The sequence below is a fragment of the Musca vetustissima genome, unplaced genomic scaffold, assembly GCF_032173495.1.
Source record: "Musca vetustissima isolate MV318-11 ecotype Yass unplaced genomic scaffold, APGP_CSIRO_Mvet_v1 utg40789, whole genome shotgun sequence".
Classification (NCBI taxonomy): domain Eukaryota; kingdom Metazoa; phylum Arthropoda; class Insecta; order Diptera; family Muscidae; genus Musca; species Musca vetustissima.
Genome location: NW_026875964.1, coordinates 33,674 through 54,882, shown reverse-complemented (window position 1 = coordinate 54,882; position 21,209 = coordinate 33,674). Strand labels below are relative to the sequence as shown.

Here is a 21,209-nt window from a genome sequence, read left to right as displayed (position 1 = left end):
TCAGACAGGACTTGAAATTCTTTTAAGAAAATCGACGTCTTCAGACAGGCTTAGATAAAATAAAAAATAGTTATTAAGAAATCCATCTCTTAGGATAGGATTTGGAAAATATTAAAAAAAAAATCCACGACTTCAGACAGGCCAAATATTTATTAAAACATGATTAAAACCAGTGAGCGGAGCAGTATAGTCGGACGAGGCCGACCATATGATACCCTACAAAACTTCCACGAACATATAACTTTCTGTGGTTCTATATTCTGAGTTTAGGCAATATTTCGCGATATTTGCACACTCTCTTGACCGACTAGATGTCAACAAATATTATTAATATTCAGTAGAGGAGGGCTGTATTTATCCAAATTCCCTTCACCCGGCTTTCAATTGTGACCCTTCCAATATTATTATCCGATCATCACAGAAAATTAATGGTGTTGTCCTTGATCATACCTGGATCCTCATGGAAAAGCGATCAACGCTATATTTACGCCCTCTAGTGTGGTAATGGGTTACTACGTAAGCACCTGTAAATATTTTAATGTATCTCCCGCATCCGATTACATACGACAATATAATTGGTATCAATTTAAAGGTCAACCACTACTATTGGATATACTATCAACTTCTATGGTCTATTTTCTTTTAGGATTAAATATATACGCTATAGAATAAAATTTTTGTCATTTTCACACAAAAGTGTGGGTCCATTTGACCCGCTAAATATTGACCGATCTTTATCAAAACATGTATGCTTATTCTTTGGCCCGATCCCCTTCTCCATGTAAAAATTCACGAAGTTTGGGCTTTACTAAAAACAATAGGGGTCTTCATTGGCCAGAACATGCAAAATTTTGTAAGGATTGGTCCATAACTGTGGCCAGTATCGTGTTTACAAATTATAATGGACAGACGGACGGACGGACACACATGTCTAGATCGACTCAGCTAGACGAGATATGACGATCGGTATAATTAAAGGTCTAGGTCTAGGACCAATATTTCGCGGCGTTACAAACTCTGGGGGCTGCATAAAGCTATAATACACTGACAACATAGTTGTGTAGAGTATAAAAATCCACACCTTAATTAATCTTTAAAAAAATATTTAATAAAAAATTACGACATGATAATCTTTTAAAATTAATATTAAAAAAACTCCTTAATAATTCTTAAAAAAAATTATTTTCTATCCAGTGTTTAGAAATTCCACACATTATAAATTAAAAAAAAAAATAGAAAATTTATAAATATTAATACGTACGTTTTTATTATTTAATATTTTCTATTATTTTATTTTATTTTTTTGTTGATGTGTATAAAACCAACTTTCTTTTGATTAAACAGAAAATGTTTATGTGTTACCATATTATTATTGTTATTAAATGTAAAACACATGGCTGTTACATTTATAACAAAATAAAAACGTAAAACTTAAATAACAAACTATACATATGTGTGAATGTGGTTTACGAACATCCAGGAAATCATGCGGAAATTTGCGTCGAACAAAAAAGTTGTTTTGATAAAGATAGTGCCTGGCTTACACCTGTCTATGTATATATACATGTGTATATGTGTAAACAATTCCTCCTGCACGGATAGCAGCAGCAACAATAAAACTTTAATTAATACTCTTCACACTCAGGCGTTTGCTTTTGGTTTTTCATTTTATTTTCAAGTTAGCAAAAACTGACTGACATACAGACCACAAAGTAACTATGGCAACTGAAAGTGTAATAAAATCGAAAATTATTTCCCTCTATATGTTATGTTTTTTGGAGCTAAAAATTCCATTGTGGATTTGCCGAAATACAATTCACTTTTAAAGGGGTTAATTTTTTATTATCGAAAATAAATGGCATTCTGATTATAGTTCAAGATAAATGTTGAGATAAAAAAACGGGTTTATTCAATTCTTATTGAGTGGATTTCTGAATATTTTAGCATTCTAGGAATTCCAATACCTCAATTAATCATGAGAGAGAATTTCGAAGGAATACAATATTTAAAAAGGCAATAAAATTAAATTTCAAAATATCTCAAGGACGAAAAGCTCTATTTTTTTAAAATAATAATCTACGCCCCTTCTGACCCTCATATTTGTATTTCTTCAAAAATTTAAGCTATAGAAAAGAATAGAAAATGTTTTTTATTATTTAAAAAAGGGCCATCAAAGGCCAGGAAGGTGTAGACTTTTATTAAAAAATATTTTTTAACTTCCATTAAGGCACAGTTTTTTTTAAATATTTTTTCTTCCATTCAGGCGAAGATTTATTAAAAAAAATATTTTTGGAAGATTCTAAGGATTGATTTAAAAACTTATTATATTATTACTTATTTTTCGAACTTCAACAAAATAGTAATAGTAAAAAACTTTCAATAAGGCTTAGTTTTTTAATATATTTTTTGTTTTTTTTTTAATAAAAAATCGATAAAGGCATGCATTTTATTAAAATAATATTATTTTTTAAAATTCCAACAAGGGGTGTTTTTTATTTTTGATAAGGCGTAGATTTTTATATCCTACACAACTATGTTGTTAGGAGGTATTTTTCTTCCTATGGAAGACCTGCTGGTCTTTCTATGGAATACCTAGAGGTATTCTTCTTCCTATACTGGAGGTGCATGTAATTTTTTCCTACAAGAAAGCTGGAGGTATTTTCTTCCTATTGTATTCCTATTCTTCTTCCTGGGAAAGAGCTTTAAGAAATCTTCTTCCCGCGAAGCACTGCAAGTATTCTTCTTCCTGTGGAAGAGCTGCAGGTATTCCTCTTCCTATGGAAGAGCTGCAGGTATTCTTCTTCCTTTGAAAAGGCTCCAGATATTATGCTTCCACTAAAAGAGCTGGAGGTAGTCTTCTTCCTATAGGAGAGCTGGAGATATCCTTCCTCCTAAAGCAGAACTATATGTATTCTTCCTCCTGTGGAAGAGCTGAAGGTATTTTTCTCCCAGTTGAAGAGCTGCACGTATTCTTCCTCCTTTGGAATAGCTGCCAGTATCCTTCTTCCTATGGAAGACATGGAAGTATTCCTCTTCCTATATGAGAGCTGGATGTAACTTTTCTTCCTACAGAAAAGTTGTCGGTATTTTTCTTCATATAGGAGAGCTGGGAATCTTCTGCTTCCTAAATGAGAACTGTGGGTTTTCTTCTTCCTGTGGACGAGCTGCAGGTATTCTTCTTCCTTTGAAAGAGCTGCTGGTAGTCTGTGAGGTGAGTTACAGGAGTCTTCTTCCGGTGGAAGAAGACTCCAGGATAACATTCAGCTCTCCTAAGGGAGAGCTTAATGTTACCCTTTGAAATGCCAACAAGACGTAGATTAGAAAAGGTATTTTTGAACTTCCCATGGCAGAGATTTAAAAAAAAAAAACAACACAATAGTGGTAGCATTTTTGTTTTCATATATATTTTGAATTTTCAAAACTTCATTGATTAATAAAAGCACAGTTTTTTGGTATTTTCCGTAACAATATTGAGAAATTTTTATTATCAAACTCAGATGGAAATCTATTTGACGCATTTCCCAACAACTTCGAGAAAACACATAATCCAAAAAAAAAAAAAAATACACCATAGGCCTTTTGTGACCCTCTCCATAAAATCTATTGTGAAATTAGCAAATAAATACCGCCATAAATAATTATGAAAAAAAAAACATAACAAAACATAGTCGCTGCTAATAATTTTGCAAATAAAGACATTTGCAACTGGAAATAAAAGCAACAATATCCGCAATATTATTATTTTCATAATAATGTTGACACAATTAAAAAAAAAACTCAGCAACAACAACAACATTGTTTGTCCATAAATGTGACTTTTTGTTTGTCTGTTTGATTAAAGTGTCGACCTAACTTTCCTAACTTAGAGACCCAATGAACGCCATCAAATGTCAAGAGTCTGTAATTAGCCCGACAAACAACAGAAGAGACACAACGACCACACCAAACCCGACCAGACCACCGGCATTGGGACACAGAGTGTAATGGTGAGCGGTGGTCTCTGCCACCTCTGGATCGCAATCATAATAATAACTCTATCAACAAGGAACTGAACTTTTAAGTGGGAAAAAACACGCACACACACGAACACCGCCATCTGGAAACAATAGCCGGGTATTGTAGGCCAAAATCGCTGCCAAACATAAGCAGCTTATCCAGTGGATTTTTGTGTGTTACCCACCCAACATTTGAGTGGCTATGTCTCTAAGTCTGGCAAAAGTTCATGGAGAGCGTTAATAATGTTGCAAAAAAAAAAAAAAAAAAATCAGTTATGAAATTTGTTATTTTTGTTGGTTTGCCATTTCTTCCCCTCCCATAGTTTGTGAGTGTGTGTTCGGAAAGATCGAAAGATCGAGTCAATGAGGAAGGTGGATCTTTGACGTGATTGATATTCATCAATAATGGCAAGCCACTGTTAGATAATTTTTATATTTTTATTTTTTTTTTTTGTACTCATCCATCAAATAAAAAATAGTTAAATTTATAAGCCCGAACAAACCATGGTTGCCTAACCAATTTCTAAACTTCGTTACTGCAAAGTTCCATACACTTGGTGTTAGCCCAGTGACATCTAAATTGCTGTTAATTAAATTTGAAACAAATAGCAAAAAAAAAAAAAAAAACAAGGAAGTGAACTAGTTGTCAGCACGTGATAGGAATAGCTATACCATCGTCACACTCCCGCAAGGCCTTGTACATTGAAAAAAAAAAAACAAACAAATTAATGCTTGCATAAAACATTTTGAAGGAAAGCGAATTTTGTATTTTTATTTTGCACTTCTTCGTCTTCTTCAACTACTTCTTCTTTGGCGAGGTGAATTTGCAGAATTTTAATAAAGCTATGACAACCTTACATAAGAAAAAAAACACACATACACACATTTACTTTTATTACTTTTCATGTATAGAATAATTTAGCCTAACATTATGATACGACGAGCTTCGCTCAATGGAGGCTATTTTCTATGAGTGAAGTCAAAATTATTTTTTTTTAATTCCTGGTTCGTATAACTTTAAATAATTTATTTCTTTTTAATTTGGCCAAAAATTAAAGAGGGAAAACAACATATATAACAAAGTGAAGGGAATTTAGCTATAAAACTTGCAGAATATAAATTGCTATTAAAATTAGCAATTTTTATGCAAGTGGTTATTTTTGAGATATAAAAATTCAGGAATGGAAATTTGTTCAATGATTTTTTTTGGAAAAAAAAACAAATATTTTTTAGAAGCCAAAAATGCTTAAAAATAATATAACATAATACATTTTATATTAAAACCAGTGAGCGGAGCAGTATAGTCGGACGGGGCCGACCATTGTCCGATTAGAGGTCAACAGCACCTCTTCCTACACAGATATATTTATTTATTTATTAACAATTATATTTATAAATTATAATTACAAATATAATATGAGTAATAGCTCTGGCTACTGTGGCCTTAAGCTAAAATTTTTATATACATACATATAAATTTATGGTTTTAGATAAAATAACAGTTCATGATATAATATAAACAATTTTGTATTGCGAAATAATTAACTAGTTTTAAATGGAATTGTAAAGGTTACATCTTTTTAAAAAGATTATTATTTTAGTAAGGTTTGTATCATCAAGGTTGTTTAAAATATTTAGGAAGCTATTATTGGGAAAAAGTATATCAGTGTGTCGTTTGATATATTGGCAATTAAGCAATAAGTGATTCATATCAAAAATGTTCGATTTACAAAATTTACATTCTTTTTTAATGTCCTTGTTGATGATATAATCGTGCGTTGCACTAGAATGTCCCAACCGTAGACGAATTATTTTAGTTTGGTCATATCTTGACAAAAATTTTGTATTATAAAGATAAGTTTTAATATTGGTCTTATTATTATTAACTGATTTATACCAGTCAGAGGAATTGTTCCAAATGGAAACACTTTTAGTGTGGAAGACTTTATTGACAAAATTCTTGATATCTTTTAGATTTAAATTATCAGTGTTGATTAGTGGAAAATTGAATGCTTCTTTTGCAACAGAATCTGCGAACTCATTTCCTTTTATGTTAGAGTGTCCTGGCACCCACACAAGTATATGTTTCTCATCGTTTATGGTATCTCTGATTAAAGACCCATAAATATTGTTATTATTAGGATTTGCAATACAATCTAATGCTGATAATGAGTCAGATACAATAGCAAATTTACCTCCTAGATGTTTGGTGTAATTAATCGCCTCATAAATGGCTATTATTTCAGCAGAAAAAACAGACGAATATTCAGGCAAAATCGATGACTTTATAGTTTCATTGCTGTCTACAATGCTGTAGCTAATACCATTGTGGGACTTAGATCCATCGGTGTAAATAAATTGAAATTCTCGGTATTTTTCCTGGATATTAAGAAATTCTTGAGAATATATTTCCAGAATTGTATTTTCTTTGCTATATTTTCGAAGGGATGTATCTATAGGGTAGGAGTTGCGGTTCCAAAAGGGCTTAATGGGTATTTTTGCGGTTGTATGGGAGGTTGTATTCATCGCAAAAACTTTTAATGCGATTTAAAGCTGAATCGATCTTGGAAAACCTTTTGGTTTTGACAGATTTGTTCAACAGCTCTACAACTGGAGAGTTGTCTTTTATTAATATGGACTTTACTAGTTTTGTTGTGTTAAGATCCCTATAATTTTCAATTGTCATGAGATTTGCTTCGAATAACATGTTAGTAATTCTTGTTGTGCGGTGGGATCCAAGAGCAGTTCGCACTGCTGAATTAAATATAGTTTTTAGTTTGTTTAGAACTGATTTTGCTGTATATCCATACAAGAAAATTCCGTAAGTTATTTTAGATACGATTAATGAATTAATTATTGAGATTAATGTATATGTGTTACATTGAAATTTTTTGTTGGATAAACATTTGATTATATTGAGCTTGCTTTGAAGAGAAGTGCATAAAGCGTCTATATGGACGGAGCAGTATAGTCGGACGGGGCCGACCATACGATACCCAACACAACTTGCACGGAACTCTAACTTTCTGCGGATGTTTATTCTAAGCCTGGATAATAGTTCGGGATATTTGCACCCTATTGTCCGATTAGAGGTCAACAGCACCTCTTCCTACACAGATATATATTCCGAATATTACTAATATTCAGTACAGCCCCTCTAATTACTTGTCCAGATTCTCCTCACCGTGGGCTGTGTTGTGATGTTCGGCTTATAATTGTGGCCTATAGATCGACTCGAAAAACACACAAAAAATAACTTTTCGGTCCACTTCATCCCAAAATTATTAGCTAATCATCAATGAAAATTATAGGCGTTGTCTTTGACCATACCTGGACCCTCGTGAAAAATTTCAAACCGATCAGCGCTATATTTTCGCCTTCCAGTGTGGAAATTGGTTATGAAATAATATCTGAGTACGTAAGCACCTGTAAATATTTAAGTGTAACTCCCACATCCGAGTACATACGACAATATAATTGGTATCAATTTAAAGGTCAATCACTCCTCTTAGATATACTATCAACTTTTTGGGTCTATGTCCTTCAGGAGTAAATTAATACGCTATAGAATACAATTTCTGTAATTTGTCACACAAATGTCAGGATCCATTTGGCCCGCTAAATATTGACCGATATTCATCAAAACAGGCATGCTTATTCTTTGGCTCGATTGCCTTCTCCATGTAAATTTTCGCGATGTTTGGACCATAATTGCGGCGTCAGGAGCGACCAGAAAATCAGACAAAAATAAAGTTTTTGGTCCATTTCATCCCTTAAATATTAACCGATCTTCATTGGCAGGAACCCATCCTACATGCAAAATTTCGTGAAGATTGGTCCATAACTGTGGCCTATATCGTGTTTACAAATTATAATGGACAGACGGACGGACACACATGTCTAGATCGACTCAGCTAGTCGAAATATGACGATGGGTATACTTAAAGGTGGTCTAGGTCTAGGACCAATATTTCGCTGCGTTACAAACTCTTGAGGCTGCACAAAGCTATAATACCCTGACAACATATAAAAATATAAATTGTGAAATTGAAAAAATGAATTACATTTTATTTTGAGGTTAAAAGCAGAATTTTATTTTTTTCAAAATCTAAAATATATTATTGTAATGTTTTTTGAGGTAAAAATATCAGGGTTTTTTAGATCTTCAATTTTGTGTAGTCTAAAAAATTTCAGGATATATTTTTTTAAAGTCTAAAGAAATTGGGAATTGTCAACCTCAGTAGTGTTGGCGGTTTATTTGGCATACCATTTGTATTTTGTTTTTGCAAAATAGGCTGAATCCCAGTTTGTTGTTTTTATAAAAAACATTTTTAGCTTAAGGCCTAGTAGCCAAAGCTTAATTTTTGTTATATTTGTAATTTATTTATAAATATAATTTTCAATAAATAAATAAATAAATAAATAAGAAAAAACAACTATTTCTTAGTGGGGAATGTATGACATTGTTTGCCGAGGGGTAAGGCAAGGAAGACTAAAGTTTCGAATCACGCCACTGATCCTCATCAGTTCCCTTAGTTTTTTGTTGTGATATTCTCCCCAGAAGCTATTGCTTCTATACAAAAAACATTTCATATCCAAAATAAAATAAACTGCATGAGAATTTCGCTGGTGCCTCACTTCGAGGTTAACAAGGCATTTACAAACAATACTATACCTTTCCCACTGGAATTGTAAACAAAATATGTTTTGAAGTCTAAAAAATGTATGCATTTTAAACAATATTAAATAAATCTTATTTTAAAAATATATCTATATTTTAAAATAAGGTTTATCTAATAATAATTATTAATTAAATATTAAACTTTTTAAGGCCTATACACAGACGGGGGTTGTTATAAATATTTTTAAGACCTATACACAGGCGTGGATTTTTATAAATATTTTTAATCCTATAATTAAGCCTAGATTTCTTAATAATATTTTAAGGCCTTTTAATATGGGTGGATTTCTTAACAAAATATTTTTTAAGGCCAATAAATAATGCCTGAATTTTTATAACTAATTTATCAGACCTATAAATATGCGTGTATTTCTTTTAAAAATATTTTTTAAGGCCTGGATTTTTATAAAGTTTTTTAAATCCTGGATTTTTATAAATAATTTATCAGGCCTATAAATAGCCGTGGATTTTAAAAAATAGTTTTTAAAGGCCTATGAATATTCGTCGATTTCTTAAAAAATTGTTTTTAAAGCCAGGATTTTTAGTTTAAGCCTGAATTTTTTATAAATAATTTATTAGGTCTTTAAATAGGCGGGTTTAAGGCTTGGCCAGAATACTTTTAAACTTCAAAAATTAAAAAAAATTATCTGGGCCTCATGGAAACTTCAAAAAATATTTTTTAAGAAATCTACGCCTTGTAATAACTTTTCGAAATAATTTTTTAAGAAATCTACGCCTTGTCATAACTTAATTTTTCATTAAATTATATTTTTTAAGAAATTTACAATAACTTCACGAAATATTTTTGTATAAGAAACATCACAACATATTATAAAACCAGTGAGGGGAGCGGTAAAGTCGGACGGAGCCGTCCATACGATACCCTACACAACTACCACGGAATTGTAACTATCTGCGGATGTTTAGTTCAAGAATGGGCAATATTTCGTGATATCTACACCCTGTTGCCCGATTAGAGGTCAACAGCACCTCTTCCTTACACTGACAAATTTTCTCAATATTACTAATATTCTGTGCAGTCCTTCTAAATACTTGTCCAGATTCCCTTCGCCGAGGGTTGTGTTGTGATGTTCGGCTTTCAATTGTGGCCTATAGATCGGTGTATTTCATCCAAAAATTATTATCTGATCATCGCCGAAAATTATAGGCGTTGTCTTTGATCATACCTGGACCCTCGTTGAAAATTTCAAACCGATCAGCGCTATATTTTCGCCTTTCAGTGTGGAAATTGGTTATGAAATAATATCTGAATACGTAAGCACCTACGTAAATATTTAAGTGTAACTCCCACATCCGACTACATACGACAATATAATTGGTATCAATTTAAAGGCCAACCACTCCTCTTGGATATACTATCAACTTCTCGGGTCTATATCTATCAGGAGTAAATATATACGCCATAGAATACAAAATTTGTAATTTTTCACACAAGAGTCATTTGACCCACTAAATATTTACAGATCTTCATCAAAACAGGCATAAATATATACGCCATGTAAAAAGTCGCGATATTTTGCCATAATTGCGGCCTCTAGAGCAACCAGAAAATCAGACAAAAAAAGTTTTTGGTCCATTTCATCCCCTAAATATTAACCGATCTTTACCAAAAAGAATAGGGGGCTTCATTTGCCAGAACCCATCCTACATCTTTCGTAAAGATTGGTCCATAACTGTGGCCTGTATCGTGTTTACGAATTATAACACATACGGACGGACGGACACACATGTCGACATTGACTCAGCTAGTCGAGATATGACGAATGGTATACTTAAAGGTGGGTCTAGGACCAATATTTCGCGGCGTTACAAACTCTTGGGGCTGCACAAAGCTCTAATACTCCTACATAGTTCCTTTGAATCTCTCTCTTTCATCGTTCTTTTAGTTTTTTTTTCGCTCACATAGTTCCGTGTTGAGTTGTTAAAAAATTCAAAATTTAAAAAAAAAATTAAATGAAGCTAAAGAATTCAACTGCAGGACGACAAGCACAAAATATTTTTTATAAATAAAAATAAAAATATTAAAAAAAATATAAAATTTAACTATTTACACAATTTGAAATACGAACGAATGAAGAATATGGGAATACAGGAACGAGATTAGAAAAAAAAGAAGGAGAAAAAGACAAAAGAACGAGATCAAAAAGGAACGATATCAGAAAAAGGAGCTATATTAATTACAGAGCTTGAACTAGTTCCGATCGTTCCTTTCTCGGAATAATTCCAATGAACCTCGTACCTCCAAAAATATTTTTGGCCTCATCGTATCTTCAAAAAATAATTAAAAAAAAAAAAATAAAAGGCTTAGCCTAATAATATCTTCAGAAAATATTCTTTTTTTTTAAATCTGCGCTTTGTCGTAACTTCAAAAAATATTTTTTAAAAAATCTACTACCTGTCGTGTCTTTAAAACATTGTTGTAAAAAATTAATCTGTGCCTTACAAGAATTTAATTTTTTTTATTTTTAATCTATGCTTTGCAAGAATTTAAGAGGAAAAAAAATTAAGAAGAATTAAAGAAAAATATTTTGTATTTTCGAAAAATATTTTGAAAAAATCGGAGCTTTGTTAAATCTTGAAAAAAAAAATTAAAACGTTTGTACGTAAACATTTTTAGAAAGTCATTGCAAAAAAAAAATATTTGTTACAAAAAGCCCCGTTAATTTGTTATTTCTCTTGGCGCTATAAGTTATCTATATTCGATATCTCAAATAATTTCACATCTTTACAAACAACAGCCAGAATATCTTAAAATAAGAACCTTTTTTTCGGGAATCACTGAAGCATGTGTGTGTATTCGTAATGACTTGCTAAGTGACATCTTAAATGTCACCTTTTGTAAAGATAACAATGCCGAACGCTAATCAGAAGCCCCGCAGAAGAACTTTAACAATAAAATAAACAAAGGAACTAACGGTAAACCTATCGGAGATATTTTGTTAAGAATTTACAAAAAAAAAAAAAAAAACAAAAGAACAGAAATTTTCTTCTCACACACGTACACACACACCTTCTAGAAGAACTAGACAACTTTTGTAGAAATTATCTTCTAAAATTCTTTTCAACAATGGCAGACTGGGAAATAAAAATAAAAAATAATTTTCGTATTTTATTTTTTTTATTTCTAAAATTTCTTTGCTTCATTAGTTCGTAAATTCTTTTTCAGACAAAGCGTGGCTACTGCGATTTCTAGCTGTTTAATGTTAATGAAATGGTGCGAAGAAGACTTGGTCATGTTTGTCGATGTACATATGTATGTATATACATGTGTTTGCCTCTAAATGTTTTGTAAAAGTTTTAACACGTTGAAAGTAGTAGCAGTGCTACTGCTGCAACAAATAAAAATTAAACTATAACCATAACATTTGTGTGTAAATAACACGACATTATTACATTAACGCTATGCCATGAACATTTTTTAAACAAGATACATAAACACCTCTTAAATGGTTTATTAGTGAAACGTGACATTAGATCGTATATACACTTTGGGAGAAGAATTTTAAATCCTTCAAAAATATTATAAAATATCTAGGCTGTTAGGAAAGTGAACGGTCTTCAGTACCACTCCCAATCCTTCCAATACACACTTAGCTGGCTCGAGACAGAACGTCTGTTCCACTAGCCCAACCAAAAATAAGATTTCCTAGAGCTTCTGTCTGTCTTGTCCCTGGTCATCATTCAACACATTTTTTTTTTTTTTTTTTTTTTGAAAAATATTTGTAAACAATTCACGCCTTCTTGTGTACTTTTCAAAAATATTTTTAAAAATTCCAAACTCTATTTCCACTCAGTAATTTTCATTACAACCTAATGTACATACGTACTCAACATTCCATTGTACATGTGTATGTATGTAAGGTAAAATAATGTGTGTAGTTTTCCCATTTTTTTATTTTTGGTAAACAAAATCCATCAATGAGACGGCATATATGTATTTCGTTAATTATTTTCTTTGATTGTTGTAACGGAAGTTATGCCTATTACAAAATATTTTTTTTATAATTAATTTGAATATGTAGCCAAAGAAAAGTGGCGGCATGTTGAAAGTGGCATGTGACGAAAATAAAACACAATCAATTACAAATATTAGACCGCAATGGCTATTAATTGTGAAATAAATGTAATGAGAGAAAAAGGTATATTTTTTCAACATTTTATTAAAATTGTTTATTACTTGAAAATACCTTAAACGAAATTGCAAAGTAAAAAAAATCAAACTAAAATGTGTGAAAAAATTAAAAAAAGTTAGAGCAAGAAAATTACTCTATGCTGAACAAGTTTGTGTCTTAAGTCTTTTGTTTTGTACATAAGAAATTCATGATAAAGCAAAAAATTTTATATAAATAATATGAGTACAAAATTATACATATATCTGATTTAAAATCTATTATTCTATAAATATAATTGAAAATTTCCCTCCACATAAAATGTGAACTTTGTTCTCAACACGTTTGTTTCTTAAGTCTTTTGTTTTTTTTATTTAGGCGCCAAGTGTTAAAATTATCGCAGACTATTCGAAATCCCCACAATAAAAGAACAACAATTCCGAACGTCAAAATTTAGGACTATATGGAAATTAAATCATTTGGGCATATATTGAATGGCATTCTTATGATAATATTTAATTTCTATTGTAATAAAAATAGTCGTAGACTACACTAGGTCAGTGGTAATTCAAAAGAATTCAATTCAGAATTTTAATTTTAATTAAATATTTTTATAGAACATTCTTCTAAATAAAAATAAATATATTTGCATGAATAAACAAGGTGCTATTTTTTTTTAAATTAATTTAAGTAGTTTTTATGTTTATGTGTTTTTATTATAATTTTTTTTTCTATTGGCATCGATTATAAACCATTTTTTTAAGACTAACAAGGTGTAGATTTGTTTTAAACATATTTTTCATGTTGGTTTCAAAGCAAATATTTTTTTAAGAACCAACAAGGCGTATTTTTATTTTTATAAACATTAAGAAAAAGTAGATTTTTTAATAAATATTTTTTCCAGCGGCAACAAGAAGTGGAATTTTAATAGAAAATTTTCAATTATGGCCGACTTTAAAAAATATATATTTCTTAAAAATTCAAGCCTTATGGCCGATCTTAAAAGATATTAAAAAAATTATAAATATAATTTAAATAATTTAATTTTTTTAATATTTTTAATTTTTTCAACATAAAGAAATTAAAATTATAACCAGTAAGGAAAGTAGTAAAGTCGGTCGGGGCCGACTACAGTAGACCACGGATATAAGAACATCTTATATAAGAAAAACACGGATATAAGAAAATGTTTCACCCATAAATGAAAACAGTTTGTTATATAAAATACATTCATATAAGAAAAACCCGCTTATAAGAACAAATTTCTCGATTTTTTTTGATGTTCTTATATACATGGTCTACTGTATATGATACCCTTCACCACTATGGGTATATTCAACAGATGCATATTAACAGACCTTTATCTACATGTGAACCGACTTAGATCAATCTATAAACATGTCATTCGTTTCTTACAAAGGGGCAAAGTTATGTAAATCGATTTAAAGAAAATATCAATCGGGCAACCGTTGAATATTTGGAGCCCAATTAACACGAACTCGGTCGGAAATATATATGGACTATATCTGAACTTCCACTTCAATTTTATGCATTGTTCAAAATTTCATGTCAAAATTACAAACATGAGGAGTTTGGTGCACTATTTACTTAAAATCGGATGAAAATAGATATGGAAGCTATATATAAAAATGAACCGATTTTCAAAAATTTTACGCACATCATTCTAGACTCAATTCAGTACGCTATTCCAAATTTCGTGTATATCGAAAGATATATAGGGTCTTTGGCACACCATTTACTTAAAATCGGATAAAAATAAATATGGAAGCTATATATAAAAATGAACCGATTTTCAAGAAATTTTACGCACATCATTCTAGACTCAATTCAGTACGCTATGTCAAATTTCGTGCATATCGAAAAATATATAGAGGGCCTTTGGTACACAATTTACATTAAATCGGATGAAAATATATATGGGAGCTATATCTAAACCTGAAACCGATTTTCATAAAACTTAACGAACATCATTCTAGACCTACTTCAGTATGGTATGCCAAATTTCGTGCAAATCGAAAAAAACGTAGAGGCTCTCGAACACTACATAAAATTGGACGAATATATATATTTAGGAGCTATATCTAATTCTGACCGATTTTCAAGAAATTTAACACACATCATTCTAGACTGAATCCAGTACGTTATGCAAAATTTCGTGAAAATCGAAAAGTATATACGGACTTTGGTATAGCATTTACCTAAAATCGGTCGAAAATATATATGGGAGCTATATCTAAATCTGAATCGATTTTGAAGAAATTTAACACACATCATGCTAGAATCAATCCAGTACGCCATGCCAAATTTCGTGCAAATCGAATGATATATATGGACTTTGGTGCACTATTTACCTAAAATCGGACGAAACTATATATGGGAGCTATTAATAAATCTGAACCGATTTTCTCGAAATTTAACACACTTAGTTCCAGGCTTAATTCTGAACGCTATGCCTAATTTCGTGCAAATCGAAGAATATATAGGGACATTGGTGTACCATTTATAATGGTTTAAATAAGCTGTGCCAAATTTCATGACATTCGAATCAAAAATGCGACCTGTACTTTGTTTACAATTTAACATGGACAGACAGACGGACGTACGGACACGCATAAATCGACATAACAAGTAATCCTATGCATATTCTCAAAAGGAACCATGTGTCTATCTCGTTTCCTTTTGCCTGTTTCAAACATATGCACAAAGACATAATACCCTGTACCACAAAAGCAAGAAAGGTCTTGAATTTTTAAAATTACAATTTTAGAATCTGGGCGCTGAAATTTAAAAAAAAAAATTACAAGGATTTTCAGAGCAAGAAGTCAACAACAATATTGTTGATTATGTTGACAATATTTTATCAAGAAACAATAAGGACTAATTTCTTATATTTTTAATGATTATCAGAGCTGAGAATTTTCAATTAAATATTTTTTCAAGGACCAACAAGTTTTAAAAATATTTTCTTTCTTATAAGATAATGTATTGCTTTTCTATAAGAAACCCTTCATAAAAAGCTATATTGGTCTTTTATTGGGAACGATATTGGCCTTTTATTAGAAGCCCTATTGACCTTCTTTGAGAATTCTTCTACGATAAGAAGCCTCACTGACCTATAAGAAGCAATATTGGTATTATCTAAGTAGCCGTATTTTGTATATAGAAAAAAATCCGTCCTCATAGACCAAGGATTCTTTTTTGTAGAAACAATTCTTTCATGTTTTTGATTGAGGGACATTTTCTATAGAAATTAAACCGGAAATCATGACTCAGATTTATTTTATTAATGTCCAATGATCTCAGAGAATTAGGACCTGCTCGAGATTTTATACCCGACCGGGCAATATCACGTCTTATGTCACAGGGGGATATGCGATTTCGATAATCCCCCCTTAGAGTATTATCCGTACAAAGCATTTGAAAATATGGGACAGACGGAAGGATGTGGAACTGGGAGGTTTAATAAATTTTCGTGGTGACGTGTTACAAATGTAAATACGTCGTGATGTGGAATTTGTAAAAATTGCCACGATTCCACGGTCAATGCTGGTAAGGGTAGTAGAGGTTTATTGGGAGCCTCTCCAAAGTCAATGACTTATATATTTTTTATATTTGGATTTTTTCTATAGGGAAAATCAGACATTAATATCCAAGGATCTGAAAGAATGAAGATTTTTTTTCAATTGCAAAAAAAAAAAAAAAAAAAAAATACGTCGTGATGTGGGATTTGTAAAAATTGCCACGATGGTGGTAAGGGTAGTAGAGGTTTATTGGGAGCCTCCCCAAAGACTATGACTCATATTTTTTTTATTTTCGGATTTTTTTCTATAGGGAAAATCAGGCATTAATATCCAAGGATCTGAGAGAATGAGGATTTTATTTTCAATTGCAAAAAAAAAAGTAATAATAATAATAATCATGAAGTATGGGGATTGTTTCTATCGACAGATCTCCTATAAAGACCACATTTTGTTTTCTGCAAAATTAAATATAAGACTCTTATAAGAAGATGGATTATTCTTCTATAAGAGACCGTTGTTAAAAAGGAAAATTGGAATTTTATTAGAAGCTCTATTGGCTTTTTATGATAAGCCATATTGATCTTCTTTGTGCAGCTTTCTATGATAAATCCTATTGGTCTTCTACAATTAGCCTCACTTTTTTTCAGTAAGAAGCGATATTAGAGTTAAGAACAAATTTTTGGCTTTCTATAAGAAGCCTTCCATAAAAGGTCATATTGGCCCTCTATAAGAAACCCTACCTATTTTATTGAAATTCTATAAGAAGTTCTTCTGACCTCCTTTCATTCTGAACATCTATAGTAGGACCTTATGATAATAGAGGAATGCTTATATATTTTACATCTGGTCTTCCCTAAGAGAATTTTATGGTATTTATTTTATGGTATGGTATAGCAGACCTTCTGCTTTCCTATATTCGAATATTATTTTGATTTATTGTTTGTTATATAAAATATATTTTTTTCTGAAACCAAAAAATCACTTATGATGGCCATTAACTGATATTTAAATTTTTATAAAGAAAGTTGAAATTCTTTTCAAAAAAGCTAAAAAAAGTGCATCGATTAGTAAAAAAAAACAAAACAAACCATTTCATGCCCATAATTTGTTATGAAATTTCACAACGGAAACGCAGCACCACTTCAAAAAAACAATACTTATGTGGCGAAATTTCTAAAAATTATCCATATAAACTAAAACAACGACAGCGAAAAAATGGCCAAAGCGAAATTACCAAACCGGCAGGTTAATGTTGAGTGAGGTTCAGAAGTTTCAATATAATAATTATGAAAATATAAAAAAAAAAAAAAAATAGAAAAATAATTTAATGTAACATTGACGTGATGAGCTGGTTTTTTGAGAGGATGAGACTATTCACATTTGTGAAGAAGTTTCAAAAAGAAATAAAAAAAACGAGATGAAACGGAAATTAATTTTTTTGGAAAAAAATATTGAAATTAAATATTACCACTGAAAAAATTATTTTATTTTTTCAAATTGAATTTTTTATATATTTTTCTACATTTTCAAATCATGAAATTGTATTACATTGGTCGGGTGGTTCCGCTTCACTGAAGTAGATAATTATATTGACCGTTGGGTTGTTTAGTTAATTGGGTGAGGGAGATGGATAGTCTAAGGGCTATGCCCGCTTATTTATTTTTTTTTGTTTTTTGGTTTTGAACTTACCTTCCTCAATATTTGATTGCCGGTACTCATGCGTACATTACGTTTGGGTAATTGTGGAGGTTGTTGGTGCTGATGTTGTTGCTGCTGCAGCTGTAATTGATGTCGATTTGTATGATGTCTTAGATTCGCTGAGGGTTGTGTCTGCTTTTCTTCGTGACGATATGATGAGTGACTAATTTCAATTTTAATATTATCCCTTTTCGGATGTTTCTGCTGCTGCTGTCTGCTATCTGATCTCTCCCGATCACCCTGCTGCCCCTCATAGTATGAACAATTATCATCATCACAACTGGACATACTACAATAGCAGGGTAAATCATTTTCATCCTCGTCCTCCTCCAACTGTTGGCCATCCTCCAGTGAACCATAGGAGCTATTCCAAAATACCCCACTATCCGTTTGACAACAGGCCAACTGTTTCGAATTGTTGTTGTTGTTATTGGCATTTGGAGCCACCACAACCGTGCTTTGGGCCGAGGAGCAGGTTACACAACTGCTTATTTCACTAATGGCATCGGTACTGCTCAATGGTGATCCGGCACAGGCTCTTTGATCATCGGATATCGATGAGGATGGACGATTGAAGAATATCCCATTCGTATCGTTAAATTGACAACAACAATCCCGTTCGGAATCGCATAGGGATTGATTATCCCCATTGTGGGACGAAGTGGCTGAACAACCCGATGATGAATCCGACGAACTGGCAGAAGAACTACAACAACTGCTCGATGAACAGGTCGAATGGGCTGAGGAGTTTTGTGTACACACCGATGTTTGGGAGACAAATGAATGGGCCGATATACACGATGATCGGGTTAGGTCATGTGAATTCTGTCCCGAACTTCTTACAAAAATTTTCACAGAATTATCCCCAGTGTTCAAGGGTTTTTTGTGGGCAGCCGATGATGGTGGTGTTGACATCATAGTTTCAGTTATCATCAGCGAATCGGCCTCGATGAAATCCTCATCCGCATGCTCATTACTATGATCCATGATCCAATCATCATCGATGCGAATTTTGGTTAGATTACTTTTTTGTAAATTATTTTGAATTTTCAAACGCTGTTCATTTTCGATGTTGCACTGTTTGGTCGGATTGGGCGTATTTGAAATGGTACCTCCTGAACAGGATGATGTGTTGGATTTAGAGGATATGGAATTATTGAGAGCCTCATTTGTGGTGGCCTTGGTCAGATTCTTCTTGGCGAAATTTGTAACATCATTGGGATCCGCCAGATTGTTGTTGTAGTGGCCCGAAAAGGAGGTAATCGAGGTCTTACCCACTTGGATGGTAATGTGTGATGTGCCCGAGGAGTGGCAGGAGATATTGGGCTTAATGGGTTCCTCTAAATTTTTACTCAATTTATATTTATCATAGCCAAAATCCGTATCAAAGTGCTCGGATTTTCCGGCGGCCTTTTTTATATCCGAGCACTTTTCAGGGTTTTTTAAATTATCCGCTGCCTTCATTGAGTTGACGGATGATGAGTTTGCGGGTTTCTTATGTTCATCATTGGATGAGGATACCCCCGAATCGGAATTACTTTCCAGGGATAAACGTTTAAGTTTGTCATCTTCCTGCTGGTGCATTGTGGACAGATCATGTTGAGAGCGGGACATGGGACAATTTTTAAAATTACAATTTTTATAACCACAGGTATTTTTATCCTTCTCCGGCTTCTCCTCTCCCCCCTCGTTGTTCGGTTCATTCAATTGATTAATAATCAGTAGAGGTTGACGTTTCTTGCGAATATGTACCCTTTCCACTTTGGCCTTGGTATATTGTCCAGCCGGGAGACGGGTATTTCTCAAGAGATTTTGATCTATGGGTAGAGAATTTTCTGGCGGAGATTTTTCATTATCCACATAACGAAAAGCCTCTTGGCGAATTCTGCCATCTGTTATGGGTTTGGGTATTCTGGAGATGGCTTTCCTATCCTTGTGTCCGGCACTTTTATGGTTCTCCTCCTTACCACCCTCCTTACAACATGATTTATCCTCTTTACCCATTTCCTGCTGGCTTAAACATTCCAAACATTCCGCACTTTTAATACTTAAAGATTGACGAAATCTTGTCGGATCTTCCGAGACAGGTTTTAGCCTTCGATTTGGTTCCTTGTGTGGTATTGGAGCCGGCCTACTGGGTTGTGGCGGTAATTGTTGTTGTTGCTGTCGCGCCGCTTGTTTTTGTTGTTCAAACATTTTATTAATTTTGGCCACTGCCTCCTTGGATTTTGGCCCGGCATGTTCACACTCCGTTAGCTCTATGCGTGCAATGCGATCTGCTCGAGATTTTATACCAGCCCGGGCAATATCACGCCGTATGTCACAGGTGGATATGCGATTACGATAATCCCAACTATTCGATTTTTCACAATCTCCATTGAGAGTATTATCCGATTCACAACCAGTATCGGCATCACAATCCCCTCCACCATTCGCACTGCATGAGGAGGAATGACAACAGCTGGTAGTGGAGGACGAAGCATTTGAAAATACCGAACAGGCGGATGATGTGGAACCGGGAGGTTTAACAAATTTTGGTGGTGAATTTGTGGTACGCTGAGGTGTGGGATTTTGTAAAAATTGCCATGATTCCACAGTTGGAGGTGGTAGGGGTGGTAGCGGCTTATTTGGGGCCTCATAACGATTGACAACAGAAATTCGGGCCACATTTTTAGAACGTTGTTGCTGCTGCTGCTGAGATGAAACTAATTGTACTTGTGGCAGGCTACGCTTATATTCCATATAACTATAATTTGGTTTGGATCCAGTTTTTGTCATCAGCGCTTCCTTGCATTGATGTACATAATTTACTTTCAGCAATTCCATTTGTGGTACCTCGGCACTGGACATACGCGAATCCAATGTACTGTCCATGCCAACACTGGCCAATGTTTCATTGGAGGATTTACGTTGTATATGATGCATTTTGTGGGTGGATTTTTTCATTATAATTGAAGAAACTCTGATGATTTGGAATGTTGAAAATTTATTTTAGGGTGTGAAGGCACATTTTTGTTGGATGGATATTTGGATTTCTCCTTTTTCGGAATTTCTTTTTCTTTAGTTATAAATTTTTTTATTTAAAATTGTATTGATTTCCTTCTTAGTTTTTTTTTTATTATCGGGCATTTCTTTATATTTTTCATTCGTTTTATTCAATTTC

General features: G+C 32.6%; 1 protein-coding gene across 1 annotated transcript in view; it reads right to left on the bottom strand.

The window, feature by feature from the left end:
- The window catches only part of LOC133338494 (uncharacterized), a 62,390-nt gene extending 41,419 nt beyond the window's left edge, over positions 1 to 20,971 (bottom strand). Inside the window, exons 1-2 of the mRNA XM_061546662.1 lie at positions 20,241 to 20,971; positions 18,038 to 20,177 (exon numbers count right to left, since the gene is read on the bottom strand). Of these exons, the coding sequence (XP_061402646.1) occupies positions 18,038 to 20,177; positions 20,241 to 20,971 (2,871 nt within the window). The remainder of the gene's footprint in view (positions 1 to 18,037; positions 20,178 to 20,240) is intronic.
- Between the last annotated feature and the right edge of the window lie 238 nt (positions 20,972 to 21,209).